Here is a 20,171-nt window from a genome sequence, read left to right as displayed (position 1 = left end):
TTACCATTAAAGTTCCCAAATTATAAAAAAAAATGGTTCCAAAATAATTCCTTTCCCAAAAACGTATGGAGAAAACAAGAATTTGGAATGGTTATGGTTCTTAACAACCCATTATGTGTAAGGTTAACTTCCAAAAAACCTTAATACATAAGCTCAAAACTGTATCACACAAACGTACATGTAAAGTTCCATAACCATTTCAGTTCAGTTTAGCAGGGATTATACACAATTTTTTTTAACCAATTTTGGTAAGGTCAAGTAATGGTTTGCATTTACGCGGGCTGTTGAGTGGTTTTGTTCCTCCGTTTTTGACAACATTAGAAGGAGAAAATGAGACAATCTAGTCAAAAGTAGGCAAATACTTTTTTCTTAACGTGTATAAGTAGGCACTCTGCACTCAAAAAATATTCAAATCATAGTATAAAAGTTACGCTAAATCGCAACTCTCCTTCCCGACGCATAATTCGGAATAAAGCGAGAGAATACAAACTTAGTATAAAAATGCTTTATGCATGGGTAGTATAAAGTGCAAGTAATCTTTCGATGCTTTCAAGAAAATTATTTAAATTTAGATTTTGCAGTTGCTGTCATTTACATTTGTCATTTATTTTGTTAAACGTAAAAGGAGCAAAAATTTAGGGAAAGATCTTTAAAATATTTTATTTTACTTGTAATCAATCTTACCTATCGTCACAATAAGATATAATGGTACTCAAATGTCATCCTTGCTCCCCGTTAAAGGGTGAGTAATTCTTTTATCCGGATCCGTTCCGCAACCGCATCAAAATAATCCTCCAGGTTGGGCTGAACTCCAAATGGATCCTGCGTTGTGGGGACGGATAGACTTGCCTCCCTTATCAGCATCAGCTAGCTGACACAATGTCACGATCCGGCACCAGGAAGCAATATTCGAATCCTATCTTCTATTCAACCACATCACTCACCCCCAAATATTGTCACCCGGTAGATCATCTTTGCAATTGATAATGGATCTGGATCGATCTCCGGTTGAATGTGGATATCTGCTGCGGCGGAGTTGCGTACCAATTGAACGCATGATTGCAACGTGTGATACATAAACATGACAAAAACGATATTCAACACTTACAAGCTTGTGTTACGATTGTGTTTAACAAAACCTGCAACTGGCAATCTTCAAATTCCGGCAATAGTTCCTTCTTGATCACCGTAACTTGCTATTCCGACGCCACTGTTCGGATTAATCAGCTCATCGTCAGGTATGACTAGATTCGTAAAGATTTTACACTAGCCGTTGATATACACCAGGGCACCAGTAGGAACCCGTCAACAGTGATTCTAATTCGTTCTCGGTTGGAAGTTCCGTCGGTGCCTTAAACCTGTCTTGATACCGATCTTCCGTGCGTTGTTCAATTCACGATTAATTTTTCAAGCCTATCAAAAATAAATCAACGAATTAAACTGAACGAATTCTTCACTACTATACAATCTTAGTATAATGTTGAAATAAATTTTAATCGAATCTATGTATAAACATTGTTAAAGCATAAAATAATTAAATTTTAATCTATGTTATTTAGTAATATTTTTGAGTGTACCTTAATTCAAGACCAGTCTTCCCCGTAACCCAGGTGGCATATTTTACTCTGTGACGCGTCCTCCACTCATCCCACCCCTGAAACATCATAACACAAACAACCCTCACTCTCTCTCCCGCAAAGTATCGGAAATTTGCTCACCATCGTGAGATGACGCAGTCGCATCTTCCTCTTCGTTTGCGCTGTTTTGTTTACTTGCATCGCAGGCCGTCCCGCTCGCCCGTCTGTCCATGGTGCACCAACTGGATCTGCCACTTCCCTCGCACACCCGGTCACTCTCTTACCGAAGTCGATATTCGAAATTTCCCTCTCGCAGTTCTCCCGAATCGCTGCGTTTCGGAGCAGGAGAGAGTTTTCAGTTTTTCAATCGACAAACGCGAACGACGACGACGATTCAGAAAATGCAAATGGCGAACGGTAGAGGAACGTAGTGATTTTCTGCGCTGGAAAATTTTTCGTCCAAAAGTGCTCATTGCGCGATGTATTAGCGGGAAATTTCAGTGCCAAGTTTGAGTTAAAGTGTCGCGGCGTTCCGGAACGGTGCAGTACGGTGGATTAGTGGCCGCATCACGGTGGAAAGCTGTGATCGAAACGCGCTAGTGTCGCCCGTTTGGGAACAAACTGTTTTTTTTTTCGTTCCTGCGGGCGCAAGAGTGAAAAATTTTCTGGATGTTTTGGAGCCCGCTGGTGATTGGTGCATCTTTGTGAATTTTGTACTCTGAAGAAGGTGGAAATACGGACGAAAAGGATTTGAACGCGACTGATCGCGGGAAAGACGCGATTTGTTGATAGCAGACAATTTTTTCGCGCTTCCCAAAGCCGCAGCAGAGGAGGAAAATAACGCGTCCGCTCTCTACGTTGTACTGTTGTCGAGTGAGTATCGTTCACTTTCGCCAGGATTGGCTTTTCATGAAAATGGGAAAATATTTTGGATGGCGAAAATTCACGCTGGAAGTAGTTCGGAAGCATTGGCCAAAGCGGAATCCGGTGGAAGTTTACCCGAAACGGACAAATCCGACGACGAAAACACTCCGAATACGGGAGGAAGAAAACTTCGAAATCAGCATTAAAATTCCTTCCCGAAGCTGCCACGTACAGGGCGTTCCGTACAGCAAAGCGTCCAAATTGTTTCTGTTCGCTTTCCTCTTCATCGCGATATCTTTATAATACAGACGACAGCGCAACGGCGGCGCTCTGTTTTGCTTTCGGATTCGATTGGAACTACTGCTGCTCATTTGCACACGGTTGCCAGATTCAGCGGGATCTGCGTGCGAGTTTCCGGGAAGTATTTTGAAGGACAGACATATTATACTGTCGAGAGCTAGAAGCCTTTCATAAAAAAAATACTTGCTTCAGAACTGCTTTAAATCGCATTGGATTCTCATAAAGCTTGATACCGGAACAGACTGCGGAATATTGTTGATCCGCAGCTGGCATCACTATTCCGTCCCTCCTAAACTTGTTGACTGGCACTGTGGTTGGTGGCCTCCTGCCTGTGCTGACTGAACGTTCTGTATTTGTAGCAAGCAGCATTATTTTCCACATAGCTCACCCACCATTCTCTTCCAAACCCCCTCAAACCGGACCACCACTATTCGCGTCTTTCGTTGTGATGCTTACTTGCCGTGCATTGAATTGAATAGCGGAGGTTTGAAAATCGAAAAGAGAAGTCGACCATCATCAGTCGCTCGCGGACTGCCGAAGAGGACAAACCTATTGGGCTGTGGAACCTGTCGGAAGTGGTTCCCGGAAGCGTCCGGCCATGTGATCGGTCGGGTCCTGATCGGCTGATTTCTTCTTGTTGTGGGGTTTTTTTTTTTCTTTGCTTGCTATGCAGAGTGGTATCAACTGATGGGAGAGCGTGAATAAAGAGCTCTGTGTCGTGTTGGATGTGGCTCTGTTTTGAATGTGAGATTTAGATGAAACAGCATTACTGATTGGACGTTGATAGAATTTAGTCGACTTTAGATGGTGCACCGGTTCGGTCATTCCTCGCAGGATACTGGTATGAGATTTGCATGATCGGCTAACGAATAATGGAAGAATGTTTATAGGAAGCTTGGATAGGGAAACCTTAAAAATGTAAGGTAATCAACGGTAGTGGTCCTTGTTGAACTTTTGTTTATGCCTTGCTCAGAAGAGTTATGATATGTTAAAAAAATGATCGACAAGAAAATTTTCATCATGATAGGTTTATAACAAAAACGATCGACGCTGGAACGCAGTACGTTCAAGGTAGGGTAGTCAGGGTCCAATGATGTTTATATAAGGTCTAGGTCAATATAAACAAACCTATTTTACCATTGCTAAGCACTCAAGTGACGACGTCACTCTACCAAACATTCCATATTACGTGAGCCAACAGCTGTTTCGTGTAAAAAGATAAACATTGCAATGAAGTAGTGGAAATTGCTCTAATGTTAGCCTATGGATCTAAGATTGGGCCCATCGCAAAAAATCGGCTATCAATTTTATCTAGATGAACGCATCATTGGGACGGTACTAATGGATATTTTGGTCGCTATTGAAAATTTAGTCGATTGCATTTAGGCCGACATTACATCCACTTCCCCTACGAAACCACTAAACATTTACACATTTTGACATTTTACTAACACCAATAAGCCTGTTGGTCCGGACCTTATATAAAGAACATTGATAGGCACCCGACGAATTCAACCCGAACAATGCTTAAGGTCATAACTATCATTCATCTACTTTCTCTTTCGTTAATATCTTGGCTACAAAACCGTTTCTTGTCGTGTTTGTTATATCTGATGCTAAATAATCACCATATGCTTGTTTTCGTTCGAATCATATAAAATTGTTGTATGGTTCGAACGTAAACAAGAAAATGGCTGAATAATTTCTTTCGCCCATCGAACTGTAATGCAAATAGCTGGAAATATCTTTACATGGCCGTGGGGATGCAGAGAAAATCGATGAAGAGATTCTGTTAATGTTACTTAGGACTTGATCCATTGTTTGGCTTGAATTATCTCGATATCTTCAGGAGGTAAATGTATATGTATCCTGCCCACGTTGACAACTCAACTCGGCTTAACGATTCAATAACCCACCAGAGCATCACCAATGGGTAGGGTTACCGTATGGTATCCTAAACGAGGACATGTCTTTTTTCAATAATTTTTCAACGTCCTCCTTTTGCCCATAAATGTCCTCCTTTTTAATCGTTGCATTTTTTCCTGTAACATAGTGACATATTTGTTTCATTATGTCACAAATGTCATCCGTTGGTGGGACTAGGAGTATACTACAGCTGTCAACCCCCTGCATTTAGGCTACGGTCAAGGTTGCTGTCCTTTCGTGAATTTTAACTTAAATTTGACAGATGGAAAATTTTCAAATAAACTGCTATTCTACCAGATTTATATCAGACAAACCAGGAATCAATTTTGACAAACAATTTCTCGAAAATAGGACGATCAACATAAGAGGTAATTTCGAAAAATCAGTGAAAAATCATCAATTTTTCTGAATTTTTACTTAAATTCTACATTTCGAAAATAAATTATAATGTTCGAAAAACTCTCAGAAAAATTCTTGATCGTGTGATTTTCAAGAAGGTGTTTGCCAAAATTGAGTCCTGGTATGCCAGAAATAAGTCTGGTACAATATCAGGTTTATTTGAAAATTATCTATCTATCAAATTTAAGATAAAATTCACTAAATGAAACACAGCCACACAGAGTGACATTCTAGTTATATGGAATTTTAGGTATTAATAAAGACAACCAACCAACCAGTTACGCTTGATTTGGCCACTGCCATACTGCGAGTGAAGCGGATCCTGAATATATCCTGATTTTTGTGCATTATAAAAGTTGGGAAGGTTTTAACCCAAATAACATTGCAAGTTTTATCAAAGTTTTAAAGCATTCTACAAGTCTAAAGCATGGTCTACAGAACCCTCATCAAACCAAAAATTGTTACTTGGGAAGGCTGTAAAGCTGCAGTTTTCATTTGCATAAGCTAGACTAGATCATTTCCAAGTATCAAAAATGAATTATGAAGGTTAGTTTGATGCATTTTTCAGATGTACATATAACGAGAAGATGAATTGAATTGATAACGACTACAAATTAAGAACAATCTCAATTGAACCTTCGCAAATCATGAATTTTGTGATAGCGCACATATTACTAAAACGTTTGATAAAAACTCATAGTCCTCCTTTAATGTTTAGAAAAGGAAGGTCCTCCTTAATCTCCAAACCTCAAATGAAATGTCCTCCTTTTCAAGTTTTTGATATGGTAACCCTACCAATGGGCTACCTGTTCTAACGTGTAAAACCCAAGGGAGGTGACTGTAAAATACGAACAATCGTCGCCTACCTCGCATAACTGGTTCCAAACAATAACAAGCCATAAGCAACGATGGTATGTTTATGTTTGGAATCAAATTCACATTTGTAGAGTAACATTTGAAATGGGCCTATGTCCAAAACGTAAACAAATCGGGGTTTGATATCATTCTTGAGCACCGCTTGATAGCTACTAATCGTGAAGGAAAGTTCCGCATAATCGAGAAAAATCTTTAAAAATAACTCGATTTTCGAAACGGCCGATCAACGAAATTTTTCGATTCATTAATAGCCCGCACGCTAAAACGGCCAACCATTCATTTATTTCATTTCATTGATAAGCCTAGTGACGTAGAAGGGCCGATCATTGAAAATTTTCAAACCAAAGCTAGGCCCTACTGGTTGAGGCAGGGCCGATGATTTGTTTTGAATTTATTTGACGTTGCGAAAAGGCTTAGCAAAGGGCGTACCATATCTGATGACAAGAATAACGGCTTAACAAAAAGGGCCTATCCATTGAAAGATTAACAAAAAGGCTTATTAATTTATGAAATTAAATTGTTATCGATTTTTATATATTTCTGAAAGCTTTTCGCATATTTTGGATGTTGTATACTGAGATACAGTTACTATTGTTATTGTGAACAATATAAATGCCTAAAATATTTCAATTTTCTTAAATATGAATTGAATAGTGGCGGAAAAATTTAAAATTCATTTTCTGGTTTGTTTGCGTTGGACATAGGCCCTTTTCTAATGTTACTCTAGATTTGGAAAATCAATAAGCGTAAACAGGTGAGGCCCAGTAAATTTGTCGTCTCTTTCGTTCTTCGACTGTTTAAATGTATAACGGAGTTGGATGTTACACCCGTATAACCATTTAAAAAGTGAGAAAATGAATGAGACGGCTAATTCACTGCACCTTACCTTTTACATATCGTGGATGGATGATCAGTTGGTAGATTTCAAAGCACATCTCGCCCCTGGTAGAACCAGCCAACAATATAGTCGCTATATTCATAGTCTGGCGGATAGAATTTCGATCTATCAAAAAGCGGAAACAATTCAATATATTTTAGACCAACAATTGAAAAGGCACTATCAACTTTTATAAACAAAACGTTGATTATTCTTTCTTCGCCAATCGAACGCAAATTACCAGCATTATCGGATAAGGGAAACTTTCCCCAACCCAAAGATGGTGTTAGTTTGCGTAGACAAGCCTTGAGTTACGAGAAAAGGGTTTCCGAAGGTTTGTTCGCAATAGCTGATGTGCTCTTTTCTGTTGTTGGTCGTGATTTGCTCGATTGGTTCCGCTATTTGACAGTTCAATTGGTTCCCGAGATTCTATCCACCAGACTATGAATATAGCGACTATAGCCAACACAGCAAAAAAAAATGTAATATCGATCAACGTCAGTGAGCGCTCAACTTCCGAGCCAAGCTCAACTTCCGAGCCAAGTGAAGTGCTGAGAATACAGTGTAGCAGAAGTCTCGGGTGTGCCTTCGTGAAGGCCGTCGACCTGGAGCTGGCACAAAAAGTGTGCGAAGAACACGACGGAAAACACGAAGTGCAAGTGAGTGAGGGGAAGATGGTTCCCCTGCGAATAACCATGGAAGACGGGGCAGTGGAGGTGAAGCTGTATGATCTGTCTGAGGACGTATCGGACGAAGCCATCATCAAATTCCAGTCCGCGTACGGTGACGTCATCTCAGTTCGCGAACACATGTGCGGAGGTGATTTGTACTTTCCGGGCATTTCCACTGGTGTTCGGATTGCCAAGATGATCGTGAAACACAACATCGAGTCGTGGGTCACTATCGACGGGGAATCGACGTTGCTATCCTATTTTGGTCAACGTCAAACTTGCCGACACTGCCGGGATTTCATCCACATCGGCGCCACCTGCGTGCAGAACAAAAAGCTGCTAGTGCAGAAGTCGTATGCCGATGCGACAAAGCAGCCTGCACCAACACCAACCAAACCAAATGCGAAGCCACGGAACCAAAAGCCAACGTTGCAGACAAAACCCCCCACCGTCGAAGAAGCCGAAACAGCAGTTGTTTTCGGTTACACAAAAACCAATTAACACGCAGTCAGAGACACAATTTCCTCCACTCACTCTCCCCATCATACCCGTATCGGGTCCAAAACCGCCGCCGGAGAAAAGGTCGCTGTCCAACACGTCCGGTCAACAGCCCCCTGATGGTGGAAAGTCCGATGGCAACGAGAAAGACGACTCGGCAATGTCAACGCACAGCTCAAACTCTAGAGGACGCCCAAGAACCAGAAAGTGACGAGATGGTATCGATGACGAGCGGGATCTGGAAAACCAATCGTGAATTCAATCGCCAGCTACAACATCGCTACTATCAATATAAACACGATCACCAACGAAACAAAACTCAACGCCTTCCGAACTTTTATCAGAACGATGGAGCTTGACATCGTGTTTCTGCAAGAAGTGGAGAACGAGCAGCTCTCGATTCCTGGCTATAACGTTGTCGCAAATGTCGATCATTCGAGAAAGGGGACTGCTATAACGCTAAAAGAATACATTCGGTTTTCCCATATAGAAAAGAGCTTGGATGGCAGGCTCGTTGCTCTGCGGGTTGAAAACACCATATTGGCAAACGTATATGCACCGTCGGGCACAGCAATGCGTGCCGAGCGAGAACGCTTTTTCAATAATACCGTCGCCTTTTATCTTCGGCATAACACCGAACATCTAATACTTGCCGGAGATTTTAACTGTGTGCTACGATCATGTGACTCGTCGGGCTTCAACAGCAGTCCCGCTCTCCAGGCAACGGTACAGCAGCTACAACTCAACGATGTTTGGGTTAAGTTGTACCCCACGACCCCCTCCTCCACATACGTAACGCACAACTCGGTCTCCAGGCTCGACCGCATATTCGTCAGCAATGGTCTATGCACGTATCTCCGGAGTGCAGACACGCATGTATGCTCTTTTACGAACCACAAAGCGCTTACCGCAAGAATATGCCTCCCTAGCCTCGGGCGCGAACCTGGCCGCGGTTACTGGTCCCTTCGTCCCCATATTCTCACTGCAGAGAACATCGAAGAGTTCCAGATTAGATGGCAGTATGTAACCCAACAGCGACGGGCTTCCCGTCGAATTTTACCAACGTACGTTCGATGTCATCCACCGAGAGTTAAATCTCGTTTTAAACGAAGCTATGACCACGGAGCTCCCCGCTGAGTTCGTCAACGGAGTGATCGTGCTTGTACGAAAGAGAGGAACTGTAAACACGGCACGAGGATACCGACCGATCAGCCTTCTAAACGCAGACTACAAAATCCTCAGCCGTATACTCAAATCTCGTTTGGAGATTGTGTTGAGGTCGTACCCGGTTTTGAGCGATGCGCAGAAGTGCTCTAACGAAGGGCACTCAATTTTTCAAGCAACTCTTTCTCTGAAGGATCGCATTGCAGAGCTGATAGCGAGAAAGCGGAGAGGGAAACTAATAAGCTACGATCTCGATCACGCTTTCGGTCGAGTGTCCCACTCATTTCTCTATGGAACGATGCGGCAGTTGGGGATAAACCCAGCCTTCGTCGGTTTACTGGCTCGTATTGCCGGACAATCTTCGTCTCGCCTGCTGGTCAACGGGCATCTCTCGCAGTGCTTCGCCATCGAACGTTCGGTTCGCCAGGGGGACCCTTTGTCTATGATACTGTTCGTCATCTACCTCCATCCGTTTCTGCAACAACTGGAGCGACTCGTCGGCCCCGATCTCGTGGTGGCTTACGCAGATGATGTGTCTGTTATAGTTACCAATACACGCGTGATTGAGCGCATCAATGACCTGTTCGGACGTTTTGAACGTGCCTCCGGCGCAAAGCTCAATAGGTTGAAAACTGTTGCAATCAACGTCGGGCTCATTGATGGAGATCCACTGAATGTGCCATGGTTGCAAACAGTAGAAATGGTGAAGATTCTTGGCATTTATTTCACTAACTCAATCCGCGCAATGACTAAGATTAATTGGGATGCTCAAGTTACCAAATTTGCTCAACATTTGTGGCTGCACTCGATGAGGGGACTTAACCTCCAACAGAAGGTTATTTAGCTAAATACCTATATCACGGCAAGGATTTGGTACGTGGCATCAATCCTTCCACCATATTGTGTCCACACAGCGAAAATCACAGCAACCATGGGTTCCTTCTTGTGGCGCGGCCAACCGGCGCGGGTTCCTATGGAACAATTGGCACGAGACAAAGCATCTGGCGGACTAAAGTTGCAGCTACCGGCACTCAAATGCAAAGCGCTTCTGGTGAACCGTCACTTACAGGATAGTGGCTCCCTTCCCTATTATCAGTCCCTTCTGAACCAAGCAATTCCTCCTCCCGCAGATCTTCCTTGCCTTAAACTATTAGCCCAACAAATTCCACTTCTCCCCCCACTTATCCGAGCACACCCCTCCAGCGACCAAATTCATCGTGTTCTTCTGGAGCGGACAGATACCCCACGGGTCGAGAGAAAATATCCTGGATCAAACTGGAGACGTATTTGGACGAATATCGGGTCGAAACAAATGTCATCAAGCCATCGGAGCAGCTTGTATATGCTGATCAACGAGAAGACAGAGCATAGAAGGTTGATGAAGATCATCCAACGGGCAGCCGGCGAGAGATGCTTGCACTCCCTAATAAAAAATAACCATAAACGAACGATCACCCAAATCATTGAACTATTCCACAAATGGTTTGGATGATACCCAGAACACGTCGTTAAGCAAATTAACCATACAATTTTTATTAGGGTTGCAACGCTACGGTTGAAACATTTCAGCACAAGTTTGGCGCCTGCCCCCGCGTGGCGCACGCATGGGCTTCCATACAGCAGAGGACTACGACGATACTCGGCGGCTGGCAAAGGCTGTCCATCGAGGATCTTCTTCGACCAGAACTTCTGAACATACACACTTAGATTTTTTCGCCGAGATGGGCACCACCGAGCAGCTCGGCATTTTATTTTGCTGGATCTCAGTGAAAAACTTGCCGAGATTCAGCTAACAAACGGGAATTTTGCCGAGATCTCAGCTAACAAACATATTTTTTGCTGAATTTCCAGTAAAATAAAATGCCGAGCTGCTCGGTGGTGCCCATCTCGGCAAAAAAATCTAAGTGTGTAGGGCTAAGAAAACGAAACGAAATTTTGAAAATCTTTGTATCGTACATCGACTATGTTAATTCTGTTAACGATAGAATAGATGTTAGTGCCCTAAGTTTTTACATCGATTGTGAACAATAATACGTGTAAATTAATGTTTTAACACAGAAATAAACAATACTTTTACAAAAAAAAACGTTATTCAAGCTGATGTATGAAATAATGATGTAATAGCAAAAAGCAGATACAATATTACATCAATGGATGTAATTTTGTTCGCAAAATCGATGTACATCGTACAACGTAATATTACACAACCGGTGGAATGACCTTTGTGCAGCTGTTTGGATGTAATATTCAACAACTTTTTTTTCTGTGAACAAGACATCTCCAACTATTTCAAGCTGAACATTGCATTAGGTCCTAGGTAACATTATTCGATTCTCTTCGTCGACTTTCTCTTTCGTTGCGTTTGCCGTATAAGATGCTAGATAAAAGCTTCTTTTATCGATCTGTGTGCTGAAGATACCTGGGGATACAAAGGGAATGTCGACGAAGAGAATCTGTCAATGTTACTTAGGACCTAATGCAATGTTCAGCATGATTTGTGTTGAAACCAATATGATACAGTCAACACTCCCTTACTCGATATTTTTCGAAACTCGATGACATTCAGGTCCTTTCAAATTTGCACTCTCCATAACTAGATACCTCCTTTACTCGATGTGTTTTGATTATTTTTCTATGTATTGTCACCGATTCTGTGACACTACCCCGAATGTCACTACCCCGAACGCCGTTACCCCGAAAGCTACTACCCCGAATGTCCTACTACCCCGAATGGCCATTACCCCGAATACCCTACTACCCCGAATGACCATAACCCCGAAATTAAGACAAACGGAAGAACAGCATGCGATTAAAAGGATAAGGATTGTGCTACATTTCCCCGAATGCCATATCCACGAAAAAAAAAAGTTAGGAATTTTTCAACCTTGGCAATTTTCTTACTATATATTGAGCATCGTGAGCAGATTGCAACCCACCTTAAATTTCAAACCATGCAAATGGAAGATTTAATATGAGATTAACCCAACTACCAATTAATTTGCTTCGAGTAGCTAGAAACCCATTCCCAAAGCACAGGATGCTCACTATGCCCCTCTTTTCCCTATATTAATGTATTGAGCCGTTTAAAGCATTTTCATTTTTATATATAGAATAATAATCCAAAACCAGTATGCTTGTTTTCAGTTCATTTATTATTCATCATTATTTGATTTGTTTCTTGGAATTCTTCCTTTTTTTAGACATGAGCAGTTCTTTGGAGTTTTGAGGTTTCCATACTTTTAAACACTGGAATGTAATTGTAGAAGGAGAAAAAGTAATTTAATAAACAGTAAATGGAATTTTTTCCTTCTTTTGATCATGAGCTATTCTTTCAAACTTATTTGGACCAGAACATGATTAAAAATAATAATAAGTAATTTTAGAAAATAAATGGATATTTTTTCTTCTTTTCATGAACTATGGTTCAATTTAATACGAAAGAACAGCTCATGAAGAAATTAAGGGAAAAGAAATCTTTCTTGGATATTTCTCCTTTTTTTGAATATGAGCAGTTCTTTCAGAAGGAAAATGGGAATATTCGATTATGAAGGAATATTATTATATTTTCAATCCATTTGTTGAAGTGTCACTAAAGAGGGAAACTTCAATGCAGAACATGTGAATCTCATACACCCAGATCGCTGTGTGAAGGATTATAATGCCTTTGGAAAAAAAATCTGCTTGTTTTTACTGCTAATAATATCAGTTACACCGATTCTATAACATTCCCCAGAAAAGATGATGAAATTAGTAATTTATCACTTTTTTTTGTCATTTTATATTGTTATATATTCAAAGAAGGGAATATTTCCTTCTTTATCGTATATCCAAAGAATTTATTATTTCCTTTTGTTATATTTCCAAAGAAGGGAATATTCCCTTCTTTATCATATATTTAACGAATTAATGATGTTCTCTTTTATACATATGCAAAGAAGGAAATATTCCCTTCTTTATCGTATATCCAAAGAATTAATTATTTCCTTTTCTTATATTTTCAAACAAGGGAAAACCCTTTGATCCATTAAGGTCTCCTAAAACCCCTTGACCCATTAAGAAGTTTTTCTCTTCTTTTTATAATATGCGAAGGAAGATTCCAGGAGTGACTATAATAAACAAAAATACAGCTTACAGCTTTTGGAAATGGATTCGGGGTAATGGTCATTCGGGGTAATGGGCATTCGGGGTTGTGTACTATTCGGGGTAACGGCGTTCGGGGTAGTGTACCGTTCGGGGTAACGGCGTTCGGGGTAGTGACATTCGGGGTAGTGTCTCAGAACCATTGTCACCTCCCTAATTGTAATATTTTCCCCCTCATTTGATTTGAGATTCAAAGTAAAGCTTAGTTGTGATCTATTGTAAAGATTGTGATTTTTTAGTCAAGAAATCAAAAAACAAATATCCGACTTGACTAATCCACAAATTAAGACTCAATATAAATTCCAATTTCATCTCAAAATCATTTAGATAGGCAGTCAAATTATTGGGCTATGTTAAGGAACTTAAGAATTTGAATTTTTCTGTTGTTCTGTTACTCGATACCTCCCTAAACCATCAATGGACGGCAATCGAATGTGCAGGAAGGCAGCTTCCACACCTGGTTAGAAAATATCGCACCCATTCCAACACACATGGCGAACCAACGGCTTTACTTCCATTCCGAAGGAAGACGTGACCAGAGATTTGTATGCCTCAGACCGACCTCGGCTGGAATTTAACCCAGACCCATTTGGATGAGAAAACAGTCACGCATACCACTACACCACCGGAGCCGGCAAACATCAACAATCCATCGTTGCTTATGCCTTTGTTGTCGTTTGGAACCAGTTTTGCGAGGTAGGCGACGATTGTGCGTATTTCTCGCGTAACATTTGAACTCGTTGATCGATTCTCTTCATCGACTTTCTGTTAAACGGCAACATAAACGAATTTCTCGCTAAGCTCGCAGCACAGTTCGACAGAAGATGATGTTAGCTTGCGCCTGAACAAAGACACTGAATGGGAAATTCATTTGCAGTCGGGTTATTCAAGAAAGAGAAAATCGATCAACAATGATAGGACCCTTTCTCGTGTTGCGCGAAAAACTACAATTCGATAGTGAGCATGCATAAGGGCGTTTACATGATTCTCTTCATCAATTTTCTCTTTGCATTGCTACAGTTAAGCGAAACAATTTTCTAGAATTTGTTCAATGCAGAGTTGTGACCAGGTTGTATTGGCTGTCAAAAGCAACAGCAAACGCACCGAGAAACGTTAAATCTAGCGAGTTATTAACAAAAGAGAAAATGGACGAAGAGAATCGATCACCAACGGCGCCGGTGGTGTAGTGGTAAGCGTGATTACCTCTCACCCCAGCAGGCCTGGGTTCAATACCAGTCGGCGCCGCCGGTATGTTCTGAGGCATAACATCTCTGATCACGCCTTCCTTCGGATGGGAAGTAAAGCCGTTGGTCCCCGGTTCATGAGTTGATGGGTCGATAGGTAGGGTCCAGGTGTGAGAGCTGCCTTCCTGGCACGTCGGTAGCATTGGTGCTCAGCACGGAAAACAAGATCGACGGAAAAAACAAACCAAAGGAAAAAAAAAAAATCGATCATCGTGTTTACGCCCTTATGCAACAGTCGAATACAATCATATCAGGCATAAAGGCACAAAAGCATTTGTAAACATACTTTCTAAAGCCCTTTACACGCGAACCAAAGTACGCCCACGCAAACCAACAACATCATCGGATAGGGGCAACTATCACCTTTCCGAAAGTGGTATTGGTTTGCGTGGGCGCACTTTGGTTCGTGTGTAAAGGACCTTAGAAAGTTTGTTTACAAATGCTTTTGTGCCGTTATCAAATGTTATGCCTGATATACATCAACATTACCAATAGATGGAGGTTTGTCTCGACTTTCCGATGGATGGAAGTCAAAAGTGACAGTTCGACAGTGAGCATGCATAAGGGCGTATACGCGATGATCCATTCTCTTCATCGTTTTTTCTCTTTGCATTGCTACAGAAAACTGTTTGCATAGCCGTGGTTATCAAAAGAGAAAGTTCATGAAGAGAATCGATCAAAGCAGATAGGCCCTTTTCCCAGCTCTGTATAGATTAGTTCAATGCAGTGCTGTAACAGGTTGTATTGGTTTTCAAAAGCACCAGCTAAGCACCGAGAAACGTTAATCCAAGCGAGTTATTAACAAAAGAGAGAATCGATCATCGCGTCTATATCGAGGTATACCTGTAATAGCATCTTTCATCGATATGTGTGCTGAAAATTACTGGGAATGTCTTAACTTAACATTGCCGTGAGGATGCAAAGAGAAAGTCGACGAAGAGCTGTCAATGTTACTTTAGGACCTAAAGCAATGTTCAGCTTGATATGTGGCAAAATATGGTTTGTTTGCATTTTGGCTCTTCCGCCCCTTTGAAATGTTAGTCTAGAAAATTTCAGGGTAATTTGTAAAAAGTGTTTTTTTTTTTCCATTTGACGGTGCTAAACCACAATCTTCTACTCTTTCTAGATCACCTCCCAATGAATGAATCATGAACGACATCAGTACCAACAATAAGGAAACGGTCCTCCCGGGACCCTCCGCCTGGGAACAGTTGACCAACCCAGCTCTTGCTGAACAACATCATCAGCAGCAGCAGCAACATTTGCAACAGCAACAACAACAGCAGCAGCAACAACACCAGCAGCAGCAACAACAACAACAACAACAGCAGCAGCAGCAGCAACTTCAACATCAGCACCATGTTCCGACGCAACCTCACCTGCAGCACCAACAGCCGCAACCCCAACAACAATTGCATCCGCCACAGCAGCAGCAACAGCAGCACCACCAGCCGCAACACCACCCACACCCTCACCCTCACCCCCACCCTCATCCCAACGCTCACCCGCATCCCCTCCCGCATCCTCAAATGCACCCAAATCATCCTCAGCAGGGGCCTCCCCCACTGCAGCATCCCCTGACTCAACCGCCCCATCCTCACCAAACGCCTCTGCATCAGGCCACGAGTCCAACGACGACTGCGGCACCACCGATGACTCCTACGAAAACGACTCCTCCCGATATGTCACATACCCCGCAAACGGCACCCGGTCCCAACCAAACCCCCGGACCCAGCTACTCCGAAGAACTCCACCCGGAGCTGATCAACCAGGGGTGGCGCAAGTTTTGGTCCAAACGAGAGGGACGACCCTACTTCTGGAACAAACTTACCGGTGAATCTCTCTGGGAAACGCCGATGCTCAATCGGAGTAACCAACAATTTGATCCGCTTACCGACCCGCTCGGTATCTGTCACACCGGACAGAATGGACCCGCTCCGCAGCAGAACAACAATGCCCTCAAGCGGAGAGCCTCGGAGGACACCCAAAATCACCACCAGCAGGGAACGGGTGCACCTCCTCCGCTGAAAAAATACATTCTGCCCGGTCCATGGGACCTGGAGATCCCAACCAACGTGGTAATGTATGACCGCATTCCAACATTGTACCCCCATCCGTACCCGGAAGTGGAAGCCATGCGAGGACTTTTCACCGTACGACTATACAAAACCTACGAAGACCTGTGCACCAAACGGGAAGCCATCAATCCTCCATGCGGGTCGTTTAATCGCTGGCTCATGGAGCGCAACATCATCGACCGAGGATGCGATCCGATGCTTCCGAGCGACTCTCAACCGGAGATCTCACAGCAAATGTACAGAGAAATAATACGGGACATTCCGATCAAGATTGTCAAGCCAAAGTTTACCGGCGATGCACGGAAACAACTGTCCCGGTACTGCGATGCGGCGAAGAAGATTGTCGAGCGGACTTCCGCCTCGGTTGAAAGCAAGAAGGTGGTCAAGTGGAATGCGGAGGAAACGTACGAATGGTTGAGGAAAACGGTGGGAGCAAGTTATGAGGACTTTCAAGATCGATTGCAACACCTGCGGCGACAGTGCGAACCGCACATCATCGAAACGGTCCGGAACAGTGTGGAAACGCTGTGCACAAAGATCTACAGTCTGTCGAAGCAGCACGTGAAGACGATACGGGACCGGCACAGTCAGATACTGAAAGAAAGCGGCATCCAGGAACTGACGCAACAGCTGCAACCTCCGCTGATGCGAAAAGTGTGGTGCTATCCTGTCCAGTTTGCCATCCCGTCACCTCGGATGCCCCAGATCGACTACAACACCGATCGGGATCACATGACCATCAAGTACACGCATGCCTCCATTCCCGGGTCCGACACGCACACGATCAATAGCTCTCATCTGCAGAAGCTGGTGAGTATTTCGTCAATTTGTTTTGGTGATCATGGCTAGTGGCTAACAATCGTACTCTTGAATCTATGCAGGAGCAACTCTACCGGTACAACTGTTTCGACGACAAAAAGTTTGATTTTTTCATCGGGCGGATCTACTGCATGCTGAAGCGCTACTCGACGTTTCTATGCAACGTGAGTCCGACCCAACAGGAGCCGGAGCTCACGCAAGCGGCCCTCCCGGCGGTGGTCTTCGAGTGTCTCCATCAGCACTTCGGTGTGACGTTCGAGTGTTTCGCCAGTCCACTGAATTGCTACTTCCGGCAGTACTGCTCCGCCTTTGGCGATACCGATTCGTACTTTGGTTCGCGAGGATCGTTTCTAAAGTTTAAGCCCGTGTCCGGATCGTTCCAGGTGAATCCACCGTACTGCGAGGAACTGATCGATGCCACACTGCAGCACATTGACCGATTGCTGACGGATTCGACGGATCCGTTGAGGTGAGATTCTTGGCTGGGCTTAACAAAACTGATTGCAGCATTTATTCGTTGTTGTTTTTTTTTTTTTGCAGTTTTATCGTGTTCCTCCAAGAATGGAAGGAACCGGGTCTTCAGTGTCTGTCGAAAATCGAAGACAGTCACTTCAAACGGAAGCAGGTGGTGGTGATGGGAATGGAGCACGAATATCGACACGGTTTGCAGCACTGCATTGCGAGGTAAGTCGTTTTCGGTTTCTTGTGAGTAGTTCACGTACTTACCCCATACAATTTTGAACTATTTCTCAGATCGGATGTTAACTTCAAGAGCATCCACGGCACGATGGTAGTCTGGTTGCAGAACAATGCCGGCTTTCAGCGGTGGGGTCCCACCGAGGCACGGGTCGATGCGCTCCTAGAAGCGTTCCGTCCCGGACGGGAACGGGAACGAGACAAAGTGGTACCTGTAAGCACCGGAACGGCAACGGCTAGCAGTCCACCCGAGGCGCCCACTAACAGCGAACCCGGTTCCACCACCCCCAAGACCCCCCAACAAACCCCACCGGTTTAAGGTGATACGATACAGCGTCCGCAAATCACTGGCAGAATGGCTGACTGAGCTGCCACTTCAAATTTTCTAGGGAGTAAATCTCGGACACTATTGCGATTTCAAGCATCAAGTAAACGTGGGGAAGCAGTTTTATCATTGTATGTTTTCTGGTAGCTGATAATTATGCTTCAGAAAATGCGAATTGGCATGGAAGCCTTTGCTCTGACCGTATCACCTTAAAATCGGAAATCATGTCCTTTACGCCGATAAAACTAGCAAACAGAACAAAAATAGTAGTACATTTGAAATTAAACAAAGCACCTAGGCAAACTATCAATAACAGCCAGTCAGTTTCACCCAGTTTTACTCTGCACCCGGAACATATTTATAGAAGAATAATAGGACGACAGAGGCTGCACCAAGGAATTTTAAATCCAACCAATTCAGTCAGACAAGAAATATTCAGCAAGCATATTTTAATCGAGTGTAAAATAGCAAAATCAAACACTAGTTAGTAGCACCCAGCAGCTAGTGGATAATCAATCGCTATTGTGCGTCGTATACACTGCTAGGCTATTCCCACACAGAAGAAACTAATTATCGTGCTCTTCGTTGTTGATTCTTTTTAAAAGTCGAAATGATGTGCATACCCTGGAAGAGGGCACATTAGACAACTCTCTTCTATCAAATTGTATCATATAAGTTTATAACCATTAAGAAATTCTGTATAAATTCAAAACTAGAAACAATTGGGATAATCCCTATCTTAAAATGATTTGCGTACGAGAAGTTGAGACGAGAGGAAGAGAGAGGTGCAGAATAAATACGAAAAATCAAAGTTGAATGAAGTCAGTCGCGTGGATGTGGTGTGTAGTAGTAGTTCGCAAAAGTCCTATTATAGATGTGGCAATTTGTTATTTGTTTTCAAAACATTGTGGAGATTTTTTAATATTATTATTTTGAGCTCTTTATTTTATATTAAAATATAAACTCGCTGACACGCGGAAGTAATTTTTTCTCTAGTGATGGCGAAAATTGCAGTAGGAGTTGATTACGAAATTAAAATGTGAACGGAACGAGAAGCACACTAAGCAGCGCGCGACCAAGTGAAAAATGAAAAAAAAATAACCTTCTAAAAGCTAGGCATTCAGGAAAAGATTGATGTAAACCTTTGTTCTCGATTTCAGGAACTATTTTCTAATGGTTTTTCGATGTAGTAATCGTATCCTGTTAAGACATTAGTTGATGTACAAATCTATAAACCATAATAATGTGGACATTATTCGAACGTTAAGAAAATATATTGAGAAATATCGGAAAACTTGGTTTTGTGTATTCCTTGTGTCCTGACGCATCCTGACTACCCAGTGTTTGTGGGGTCTAACTTGATAGTAGTACCCATTTATGAGTGCTACAATTTCATACAGTTTATCCACTGATGACAATTCCCAACTGCAGAGCCACATTCAAGATATATGAGTAGAACAAATTATGGGCAGGTTAAAATTCATGCGGTCTGATATTTTCTACAATAAATTATGTTTTAGCGTAAACGAAACACCTGACCATTATTCTTCAATGCACGACGTGTAAATATTTGCATTATTTACAAACCTCAGTATAATCATGACATTTTGCTCTTTGAAAACAACGCGAATGAAAAAAATAGTTCTACACTGAGGTAAATGGACGTAAGAATTCAATAAGATCCACTTATGAATTTAAGCCACAAGAAATCAGTATG

At 42.6% G+C, this 20,171-nt stretch overlaps 1 protein-coding gene across 1 annotated transcript; it reads left to right on the top strand.

The window, feature by feature from the left end:
* The first annotated feature begins 1,981 nt into the window (after positions 1-1,981).
* Pcif1 (Phosphorylated CTD-interacting factor 1) lies at positions 1,982-19,737 on the top strand. The gene is made up of 5 exons (XM_065227904.1): positions 1,982-2,450; positions 15,663-17,424; positions 17,496-17,902; positions 17,974-18,117; positions 18,187-19,737. Exons 2-5 carry the CDS (start codon positions 15,685-15,687, stop codon positions 18,446-18,448), a joined length of 2,553 nt encoding a protein of 850 aa, XP_065083976.1. The 5' UTR covers positions 1,982-2,450; positions 15,663-15,684; the 3' UTR covers positions 18,449-19,737.
* The last annotated feature ends 434 nt before the right edge of the window (positions 19,738-20,171 follow it).

The sequence above is a fragment of the Ochlerotatus camptorhynchus genome, unplaced genomic scaffold (genome assembly GCF_037179485.1).
Source record: "Ochlerotatus camptorhynchus isolate MF236.1 unplaced genomic scaffold, CSIRO-AGI_Acam_v1.1 ptg000277l, whole genome shotgun sequence".
NCBI lineage: Eukaryota > Metazoa > Arthropoda > Insecta > Diptera > Culicidae > Ochlerotatus > Ochlerotatus camptorhynchus.
Note: the sequence above shows the minus strand (reverse complement) of the source record. Positions and strands in the feature narration are given on the sequence as shown.

Coding starts and splice junctions, on each gene's coding strand:
- Pcif1 (XM_065227904.1), top strand. CDS start 15,685: ATGAACGACATCAGTACCAACAATAAGGAAACGGTCCTCCCGGGACCC. Junction 17,903..17,973: donor GATTCGACGGATCCGTTGAG/GTGAGATTCTTG, acceptor TTTTTTTTGCAG/TTTTATCGTGTTCCTCCAAG. Junction 18,118..18,186: donor TTGCAGCACTGCATTGCGAG/GTAAGTCGTTTT, acceptor ACTATTTCTCAG/ATCGGATGTTAACTTCAAGA.